Source organism: Callospermophilus lateralis, chromosome 4 (assembly GCF_048772815.1).
Source record: "Callospermophilus lateralis isolate mCalLat2 chromosome 4, mCalLat2.hap1, whole genome shotgun sequence".
NCBI classification, from domain to species: domain Eukaryota; kingdom Metazoa; phylum Chordata; class Mammalia; order Rodentia; family Sciuridae; genus Callospermophilus; species Callospermophilus lateralis.
In genome coordinates, this window is record NC_135308.1 from 18,948,153 (window position 1) to 18,959,770 (window position 11,618).

Below are 11,618 nucleotides of genomic sequence, written 5' to 3' on the forward strand. Positions count from 1 at the left end.
TTTATTAGCAGTTTTATATATATATATATATAATGATTCCAATAAATGATAATTGTTGCTTAGGAGTCAGTTGGGTTTACTATGAAAATTCCCAAGTCTGTTTTTGACAAAATATGCCTATAAAAAAAGTTAAAAGTAGGGATGGAAAGAATAGACCCAAATGTGTTTCACTTATTATTTTTTTAGAGAGATATATTACTAAGTAGAATCTCTTCTATTCAATCAAATGGTTCTTTTTTATCTTTTTGCTCATTATAAAAATAAACAAAGATCACCAATCTCCCTTTTAATGTAACATAATAAAGAAAAGTCTTCTTAATATTATTCTGTCAATAACTTTAGGTCAGTAGCATGGATAAGAGCCACCACAAGGTAGGGGCAATCTGAAAACTTCACATAAGCTGTTGCTACCTCTGTTATTTTTGTATGCGACATAGTTGAGAATCTGTTACATCCATGACTGTGTTATTTTTTCAAGTTTGCCAGACATATGAGGGTTAGGAAGATACCCATACTCTCAAAAATGTGTGTCTCTTTTAGAATTATGGGTTCTTATGAAAATATATGTTTTGGCTCAGATATCAGCTTGATGCAGCATTTATGAGCACTAATGTTTTTTCAGCCAGCACATATGCTCAAAGAAGATCCTGGGAAAATTTTCAGTATTAAATTAAATGTTTGACCATACTCAATATTCTAATTTTATGCATTTGAGATCTCCAACATGTCTAATTCACCATTTCCTCTAATCAGGGGTAAATACAATTTTGGTTACACAGTATTTGAAACTAATAAATTTTCATTTACTATGATTCTATCTTCTATAAATTTGGATGTTAACTTCCTCCTTAGTGCTAATTTAAGACCACAAAATGGCAGCAGATAATTAATGTAGTCTTAAGAAAACTAAAGTAGGGAATGAAAACTAAAAAGCAGTGGATTGGTCTAGATCCAGAGTGGTCAAAATTGAACCAAGGATCAAAAGAAAAATGTATACCTAGCCATCCACACCTGTACACCTGTAACCCTAGCAACTCAGGAGGTTGAAGCAGGATGGTTGCAAGTTCAAGACCAGCCTCAGTCAGCACTTAGCAAGATTCTCTCAAAAATAAAAAATAAAGCCGGGTGCAGTGGCACATACCTGTAATCCCAGCAGCTCAGGAGGCTGAGGCAGGAGGATCTTAAGTCAGCCTCAGCAATTTAGCAAGGCCCTAAACAACTCAGTGAGACCCTGTCTCTAAATACAATATAAAAAGGGCTGGGGATGTGGTTCAGTGATTGCATGTCCGAGTTCAAACCCTAGTATCAAAAAAAAAAAAAAAAAAAAAAAAAAAAAAAAAAATATATATATATATATATATATATATATATATATATATATATATATCTCCTTAAGCCAGTTACTTAGTAAGCTAAAGAAGGAGCCTTGTCAATTCAAGGCCAGCCTAGGCAACTTAACAAGACCATATCCCCAAATTTTTTTTTAAAGTTTAAAATAAGGGGGTGTGGGTGCTAAGGATGTAAGTAGTGGTAAAGTGCTTGCCTAAAAAGTGCTGGATTCAGTCCCCTGAAGAGGGGGAAAAAAAAACCCTCCTGATTCCTATATTCAATGAAACTGAATATGAATTTGATAGTTCTAAGCTCCAGTGAAGACATCAACAAGAGAAAGTACAAGTCTCTCCATCCAAGAAGTTTTTATTTCTGCAGGATTCCACATGCATTAAAGAAACTGTCTGAACAGGAGGAAGGTATTATGGCCCACAAGGGAGGCATTCAGTACTACAATGGTGAAAAGGCTATGATAACAGAACAAATTGTCTGAATCCCCAGAACAAAATTAAAATCACTTTCAGTTGGCAGGAATCAGGAAATGCTTATAGAAGAAACCTAATGAATTAATTAGAAAATGTCATTAATTGGATAAAATCTGATGAATAAACATTAAATCAGCAAGACAGGGTGTTGCATGTTTGTAATCAAGATTAAGGTCAACTTCAGCAATTTAGCAAGACCCTGTCTCAAATAAAAAGGACACAGAATGTAGCCCAATAGAACACACCTGGGTTAAATCCCCAGTACCACAAAAATAAATAGATAGAGAGATAGATAGATAGCTAGATAAAATTCAAGAGTGGAACTATGGCCAATCCTATAACTGAACACAATGGGGAGTACAAGCCAAAATGCACAATCAGGAAATAAGAGTGGAGACTTCTTACCTGAAGCAAGTAAGAACAACATTGGGCTATTTCCAAAGTAATGATCCTGGAGCTGGGGATGTGGCTCAAGCAGTGGCGCGCTTGCCTGGCATGCGTGCGGCCCGGGTTCGATCCTCAGCACCATATACAAACAAGGATGTTGTGTCCCCTGAAAACTAAAAAATAAATATTAAAATTCTCTCTCTCTCTCTCTCTCTCTCTCTCTCTCTCTCTCTCTCTCTCTCTCTTAAAAACAACAACAACAACAAAAAAAACAAAGTAATGATCCTCAAGGAATGGAAATGGGTGTTTATTCATATTGCTGTAGGAAAGCACTTTAGAGGCCACACATTTCTGAGCATGCTCCATTTAAGGTCACAGTTTAAAAAAGGAAATATGGCAGATGCATTTCTGGGCATGCTCAGCTCAAATTCATAGAGCATGGGTTCAAAAAGGTTAAGATGGCAGACACAAATACTTCTGGGCATGCTCAGTTCAAAATAATCTGAGCCAAAGTTTACCTTAGATCACCTAAAAGAATGAATCAGAGTGATTTGGTGCCCTTGGCTGGTCTTCCACAAGTTATTCCAACAAAACCTCTCTATTCAGTCCTGGGCCTCTTATCCCTTTGATTTTATCTTTGTTTCATCTAAGAGTCAAAAAATAAAACAAACAAAAAGGACAACTCTGAAGGTAGCAGCTTCCCGTATTAGTTAAGGATCCCTCCCTCTTTATATACCTAGTACCAAGCCTAGAACACAGTAGTGGTTTAAGGTACTCAATTAATATTTGCTGAATTTATACTCTACCTCTCCTTTCTGAAGTACTGGAAATTGAACCCAGGTTCTTGTGTATGTGAAGCATGTGTTCTACCACTGAGCTACAACCCCTTCCCTGTAGACCTGATCTGGAATGACTGAATTAAACCCTGAAGAAAGGAAAACTGGGACCAACAGCAGATCTTTCCAAAGAAAAGAAATACATAGCATGAACCAAACAAGAACAGAGGAAAAATGAGAGCAAAAAGTAGTCTAATTTGGATAACGTGAAATGTTCATAGAAAAGATTGTATTTGAAAACTTAGTGATTTTGGCCTGGGGGCATAGCACACTGGTCCAGTAATTGCCTAACAGACTCAGGCCCTGGATTTGAATCCCAGCACTGGGGGGAAAGAAAAAAGTTTAAAGATCCGATTTGAGACACACCAGCTTCAGTGAAGTGATGAAAACTAGTCAAGATCAAGGGGATGTCCTATGAAAAGGTGGTGAGGGAGTAGAACAATCAGGGTGGACTCTTATTTCAGACATCTGGCAAACGGAGGCGGAATACAAATAAGCAGAGAGAGAATTTTAAGTTGAACAGAGTACTTCTGTAAGGAAGGAGAGAGGTGCAATGAAGAAAGATCAAACACTCAAGTGGGAAAGAAGATGAGAGCTAGGGAAAGATCTCCTAGGACAAAGGAGAGCACAAGATCAAAATCAAAGGGATAAGAGGCCCAGGACTGAACAGGCTTCATATTAACTTTGATATTAAATATTTAATTTGGGGCAAGTCACTTAATTTTCTGAGTTCTCTCATCTGTAAAGTGCATATAAAACTTATAAGATTATGATGTGTAAATAACATAATTTTGTTAAATACCTGATAGTATATCACTGTAAAATAAGTATGTTTTATTAAATTTCGTGTGTGTGTGTGTGTGTGTGTGTGTGTGTGTATGTAGCAGCTGTATAAGAGTAGAGCACCCTTAGCCTTGAGTGGTGGAGGTGTGGAGACTGGTTTCCCCTGAGCAGAAACAGGTGGATCTCCCCTCCCTCCGCAGGGAGTGGGCATTACCCAATGGGAGTGGGCTGCCTTCTTGTTCCTATACCTTTTTTGAATGAAATGTTCTAACGAATGGCTCTCTTCAATAAAAACCAGGGTTCAGGGTGTGCTCACTCTGTCTTGCCAGCCTTTCTGTGTTTTTCTATTGTCCCCCCTTGTGGGAGCTTACAGTTGGAGGTGGAGAAGCCATCCTGAAATGCCCCAAGTAAAAGGTATTTTCTGTGACTGCGTGATTCCTTCGTGCCAGCCCAATTCACCCAAGTGACCCTCGTTCCAAAGCCCCCACAGGACGTGGGCTACAGGGATATATATATATACACACATTTACAGAATGTATGTATTATAGAATTGTATAGGTTTCCTAGGGCTGCTATAACAAAATGTCACAAACTGGGTGGCTTCACAGTAATTATTCTTTCACAGTTCAAGAGGCCAGAGGTCTAAAATCAAGGTGTCAGTAGGACTGATTCCTTCCATTGACTCAGAAGGTGAATGAATCTGTTCTGTGCCTCTGGTAGTTGTTGGCAATCGTTGGCTTTTGTTCCTTTGTTTGTAGCAGCATAACTCTAATTTCTACCTGTGTCACCTGGCAATCGTGCTGTGTAGCCCTGCATGTCTCATCTTTTTCTAAGGACACCTGTCATACTGGATTTAGAATCCAACCTACTCCAGCTCAATTTTGACTAATTACATCTGTAAAGACTCTATTTCCAAATGGGGTCACATTTTTAAGGTTTTTGTTTGTTTGTTACCAGGGATTGAACTCAGGGGCATTTGACCACTGAGTCACATCCCCAGAGTTATTTTGTATTTTATTTAGAGACAGGGTCCCACTGAGTTGCTTAGCACCTCACCATTGCTGAGGCTGGCTTTGAATTCATGATCCTCCTGCCTCAGCCTCTCAAACTGCTAGGATTACAGGCTTGCGTCACTGCACCCAGCACATTTTTCAGTTTTTAAGTTCTACATTGAAATAAATTTTTAAGGTTTGAAGGGACACTATTCAACCTAACATAAGAAATATATTGTTAATATCTGTATTTTGCCTTTTTTTTTTTTTTTTTTTTTTGGTACTAGGGATTGAACCCAAGGGTACTTTACTATACAGCTATATCTTCAGTTCTTTTTACTTTTAATTTTGAGATAGGGTCTCACTAAATTGCTGAGGCTAGCTTTGAACTTGTGATCCTCCTGCCTCGGCCTCCTGAGTTACGGAGGAGATTACAGACATGGACCACATGCTTGGCTTTTATCTCTATTTTTATAATAGCTTCAATAGATTACTTTTAGAATAGGAACTAAAGCTTAAACCTTATAACAAAAGATAATAGTTGAGAACTCAGGTCATGGAATTTGGATCCCATCTATTACTCTTTCCTGTCAGCTTTCTCATCTGATGAATAGGTAAATATTGCTTCCAAGTGTTTTGGGGTTGATTATATGATATATGAAACACACTTAGCATGATACCTGGCCCAGAGGGCAATATTGGGCTCATTCAGTGCAGGTTGACACATGGTAGAAAGGAGGAAGTTGAGGTTAATGTTCCAAAAAGAGTCATCGTTTTCACATATTTACAGGCTACAGTACCATTTGCAGAGCCAGCTGCATTGCTCTGACTTAACACTTTCCTGCCAAGATTTCTCCACACCTGGTTATTCAATGCTAAGATGAATGATTTACCACTATTGTTGACTCACATTCCACAGAAACACTGGATCACTTACCATTGTCCCTCAATGTTTGTCATTTCAGTTTGTCCATCAACTCTATAATCATTTTACTACTGCACTTTAAAAAGTAACCACTTAAACATCATCATCTTCTTGTTTCGTTTTTTTGTGGTGTTGGGGATCGAACCCAGGGCCTTGTACATTCGAGGCAAGCACTGTACCAACTGAGCTATATCCCCAGCCCCCATCATCTTCTGTTTTAAACAAATAATTTAAAAATATAAGATAATATTTAAAATTTCATAAGTTTAATATATTAGCTCACTAAACCTTTATAACTCTTTCTTTCTTTCTTTCTTTTTCAGGCACCATCTTTTATTCAATAACATGTCTTGAAGAGAATTTTAAGCTATTAATAAGCCAGCCTTTAAAAAGATTGCTTTTGGTAATGGGGATTGAATCCAGGGTATAACTCTTTCAGTAGAAAACTAAGTGTTTTGCCTGGTGCATGGCACACACCAGTAATCCCAGCAACTCAGGAGGCAGAGGCAAAAGGATCCCAAGTTTGAGGTCATCTTCGGCAAGTAAGGAACACCATCAGCAACTCAGCAAGACACTCGCAAAATAAAAAGTCTGGTGATGTAGTTCAATGGTAAAGCACCTCTGGGTTCAATCCAAAGGAAGGAAGGAAAGAAAGAAGGAAGAGAAAAAATCAGAAAGCCAAGTATTTTACCACAGTTTTTAAAAATGAAGAAATTAATATTCTGTATGGTTATATAACTAAAACACTGTTTTTGTTTTGTTTGGTTTGGTACAGGGATAGAAGCCAGGGGTGCTTAACCATTGAGCAACATCCCCAGCTCTTTTTTATTCTTTATTTTGTGGCAAGGTCTTGGTAAGTTGTTGAGGCTGGCTTTGAACCTTCAAAGCCAGCCTCAACAACTTAGGCATGCCTCAGGCATGCACCACTACGCCTGGCAAGTTCTTTTATCTCAAGTGGTAGAGATGTGATATAATTATAACTTCTATAGCACTTATATATATTAGCCATATTCTAGGAATTCATTGCAGATAACCTGGTAACAAAATTTAAAAAAAAATTAATATTCGCTGTTGGTGGTAAGTTATTGTATTATTTATAAAAAAGACTAGCTACTATACCTTTGAATAAAGTTAAACTTGACCTGACATATAGATTGCTAAAATCTATGTCTTCTATTGGTTTGCTTGAATTAACACTCAATTCTTTGCCATTCATGGGGCTGGGGATGTGGCGCTCGCCTGGCATGCGCGTGGCCCGGGTTCCATCCTCAGCACCACATACAAAACAAAGATGTTGTGTCTGCCGAAAACTGAAAAATAAATATTAAAAAAAAAAATTCTTTGCCATTCATAAAGCCCTTCTGAATCATGAGTTCTAATTCTTGTATTCAATTGATTTTATGGAGAGTATACAAATATAGCAAAGTAGTATTCTTTAACACTGTTCCTAGTCCTCAAACAAGCAAAAATTCTTAAGACTTTAAGACAGTGATTTTTAAGAATTTTTTTATGCTCTTGCTTGCTATAACTGCATGGATAACTAGGCAGATAGGAAATTTTTTTATAAGTCAATTTGTAAAATCAAGACAAATTGCATTAATTTAAAAACTTAGGAAGCCCAAGCTTGTGTACCAACTACCTGAATCTAAAGAAAACAAACATAACAAAATTCTTGGCAGTTAATTACAAGTTACATATGCTTTAGATTTAGTGTTTTGGATCTATTTGTATTTCAGAGTGTAGCAACACCATCCTTTTGGTTTAATTTATAATAAGTGCGGTAATTTCTATCTATAACAGCTATATATTACATATAAGGAAATACTTAAAAAGAGGTCTTGGTGCATGTACACAAAAGACAAGTCTAAACTGCTTTTCTTCTGAATTCACTGGGAAATGAACTAGAAAGTTCTACATCTCTAATTCCTGTGACGTGATATGTTAGCCTGGTCTTCCACCACATATAAATTTATAACAGAACACAGATTTTATGAGTTTGTGGCTTGTCCAAATTTCCTTTTTTAAAATCGTGGACATTTGCAGATGAAAATAATTCCGGTTACTTTTGAAATCGCACTGTAGAAAAATAAAAATATAAACACTTTGCAGATTTCAGAACATTCTAAACCCCAGAACTCTTTAATGATACAAACCCACATGAATTCAGCAATTTGGAGATTTAGTATAAATAGTCACCCCTTTGTAGTAGGTTTGTTAAAGATAAAGCAGTTCAGCACATGTTCCCACAAAGCATTTGGGAGTCTTAAGTTCGAGCTTCAGAATTCCTTCTGAAAAGGACAAAAGAGAGACTTCCTGTCATTTCCATTGGTTTCTGCATGTGGGACCAATATGGGCAATGCAAAGTTTAAACAGATGCAAATGGTGAGGGGAGGAGGCAGTGTCATGCCTTGTTTTACATATTTCTCCATATCCAGGCTGAATTTAAGTCACTCTCTGCAGAGCTTCCAGAGTAGACTTCCCACTGAAGTTACTGCATGCTTGAATGGTCTATTTCACCAATATTTGCTTATGGAAATAAAGGGGAGTGACTGGGGAGGGGGCAGGGAGGAGGAGATGAGTGGAGGAGGGGTTTGAGGCTGAGGGAGCCTCTGACCACAGCACAGCGCACCAGTAACCTTGTCTGATGTGATCATTAACCTTTCTGGAAAATGCAGCTGGCAGTCCTCTGAGGTTTGTCATTAGAATGTGAGGAGAGCCACACAGATATTGCACAGACTATTTACAGATTGTTTGGTTTACTTTAAGAGCTATTACTCCACTTGCCCGTGGCAGGAAAATGAGATTTCAACAATTTTTGTGTGTGTTTTTAATTTTTGTGATGAGTCTTCTCCTAATCAACGGACAGAGACCAGGTAGGACTTTCATTCATTTGAATGGAGTAACTTGTTTTTATGCCTGTTTATGTCTCTGGTTCTGAGTACAACTGTGTTTATGTCGAGAGTTGCCTGGGCGTGTTTGCAATAATATTGGGGGTAAATGTGTAGGATTTCTGAAGTAATGTGATCCTGCTGGTGACAGGATAGATCTGAATATATGAAAAAGCGATTGTATGTTAAAGTATTGCTAAATATTTTACCACTATTTTTCTAAATGCAAAGAAAATCTAAATGTAAGCTTTTGTAGATGGGTTGTTCTTACAAATAGAAAGAAATGCAAATCATAGTTTATTCATTAAAGAGTTTAATAAATCAACAACTTTTAATTAGAATGCAAAATTCAGAGCAGTTTCATCCAAAGAGCATGGAGCTGACAGAGGAGAGCAATGTTAACTGAGTGTACAACATGTAAAAATCATAGCATGACAAAATGTAGATGAAATCATAAAATGAGTCAATAGTTGCAATTTCTAGTTATATAATAGGTAGATCACCTAAAACAAAGAAAGCACAGTTTGTAGTATTGTGTTTATAGAGCCAAAAATGTGCATGATCAAGACATATAATATTAAATTTACCTGACATCTTTTTCAAGAATGTGTTATATTTAACCAACAGGAATTTGGTAGACAATATTATTTGAATGTATTTTTACTTCAAAGCCAAATGACTTAGATTTTAAAGTACGAGTAGGTAAAAAATTTAGAAAGTTAAAGTTTTCTGACACAAAAAAACTGCAAACCCAAGCTTTAATAGAAAGGTGATAATCCAAATATTATATTTACTTGATAATGTACTTCTTCAGTCAAACAGAAATGGTACATAACGTTAAAAACTCAGACTTTTAGTTAATTAGAAGTTTGATTGGCATGAGGTTATTTCAAATGATGTCCCAGGCTGTCCTTTTACATAAGTAAGAAAAACAGTCCAAGTCAGCAACTCAGAAAGCAGCAACTGCTATTCAAACCATTTCTTCTTTTCCAAAATACAAAACACTGGGCAATGTCCTGTGATTAAGTTCCTATATATAAGAATATTTAGGAAGAAATTACATGAAAGGAGGAGGATATTACTATTAAGATCTTGCTATTAACACTGTTAGGAATCTACTTTGTGTATATGCATCAGATTATTTATGCTACAATCATCTATGAACAAATGGCAAATAACCACAGAACAGTTTGACTGCAAATATAATTTTATATTCTCCAGATTATACAAATTGATTTTTTTAAAAAGGCTCCTAATCTTTCTTTTTCCTTCCTTTAGCTAATTTGGCCCTGAGAAGAAAACTGCACAGACATAACTGTCTTCAGAGGAGATGTATGCCTCTCCATTCCCGAGTCCCGTTCCCCTAAGGTATTTATGATAGAAAATTGTTTTACTGCATGTAGTTACCTATTCCAAAAATTGCATTTTTGTATTTTGTAATACGTAATTATAGCTTATGATGACATAAAAGTTTCAGGAATGTGTACTAATGAATGGAAGAGGGAATTGATATGATGTTTGGGAATTACTTTTATAGTTAAAGAAGAAGATAGACTAGAGTAAAAAAAAATCCTGATATTGTTGAACCTAAGTGATAGTCAATGCTCTTGTATGTGGTTGAAAATTTTCATAATTAAAAAATCAGACATCAGGAGAATTTAATTATAAATAGTATCTTTCAGGGTTTTTAAAAACATTGAAAAACACATTTTCCATTTAGACCTCTATGTACTTGAGAGCATATTTACCGAACACCACTATAACAATACCAACACTTCCAAATTTCCAGCCTCAACACTTCCAAATTTCACATATAAATCAACTTAATATTAATGGCATGGCAGCTTTCCAGCCTCACTAACAGTATTGGTCTTGATGACTGCATCTTTAAGAATAAATTCAGAATAGAACTTTGCTCCTCCTTTTTTGTTTTATACTCACTAAAAAGCCAATGATTTTAACCACCTCACTTCAGTAATACTACTGGCATCAGTTTTCAAACAGTGCCCAAGTTTAAGTCATTTTCACACTAAAAACTAACTTGACATCCTATTGTAATTATTTTAAGCTCTTTGGTTCATTTAAAATATGTCTTCCTAAAGAAAATACATAGAAATATCCTACAGCTGGTTAACATACACAGGCATTTGCTAAATTAGCTTTTTCAACTGGTCTGTAAACTCTAGTTTTTATGGCTTTGCTCATTCAGTGCAAAGAATATGTGCTTTTCATACCCAGTGGAAGCCTTGTAGTAGGAAATTAAATGAAGTGATAAGCATTTATCAGAGGACTGAGACAAAAAACCAAGATATCTATGCCTTATCTGCAACAAATTACTCTTTGCTATCAAAAAATGTAAAGTAGGTTGGGTGGAAGAATCCAGAAAGATACAGTGGGGGTTGCTAAGAAGAAGCCAATTCACAGTGACAGAAATATGCTTTAAAAGGATTACTATGTTAAAATATCCTTTGGTGTGCGTCAGCGTTTCCAGCAGTGTTTCCACCTATGTAGGTGAGACTGAAAAGCTGGGCTTATAAAGAGTGAAGAACTTCCAGATTTTCCCAGCACTCCTCTGTAAATAACAAAGAGGAGAGGAGGCATTTCACAATTGCAAGAGAATTCCTGTATATACAAAGATGCCTTGCAAAATACAAACACAAGTCCTTAGTTAGCCATAGATTATTTTGGCTTTCACCTCACACAACCTACCATAAAAACTGAGCTACAAGTAAACAAGATAAGAGTAGTGAAATTTGAAAAAGTAAGGGAAATTTTGACTTGCAAACCAAAGGGGAATTTAAATACAAGCTATATAAACCTTTTAATAATAACAATCCTTCACAAAAGCTAGCTGATAGTTTTGTAGAACTGCTCAGGTTACACACCCATTTTTAATGTTTAGGCTAGTCCTAGATCCAGCTACAGTTCTGTGAAGACTGTATGAAAGTCACCTGTTGGAATCTAGTGATTATTATAATAGTCAGTGGAAGATA

The 11,618-nt window shown here is 36.3% G+C and overlaps 1 protein-coding gene across 1 annotated transcript; it reads left to right on the forward strand.

Moving 5' to 3' along the window:
* The first annotated feature begins 8,534 nt into the window (after positions 1-8,534).
* On the forward strand, positions 8,535-9,992 carry Apela (apelin receptor early endogenous ligand). Its single transcript, XM_076852336.1, has 2 exons — positions 8,535-8,610; positions 9,904-9,992. Exons 1-2 carry the CDS (start codon positions 8,535-8,537, stop codon positions 9,990-9,992), a joined length of 165 nt encoding a protein of 54 aa, XP_076708451.1.
* Positions 9,993-11,618: the final 1,626 nt, after the last annotated feature.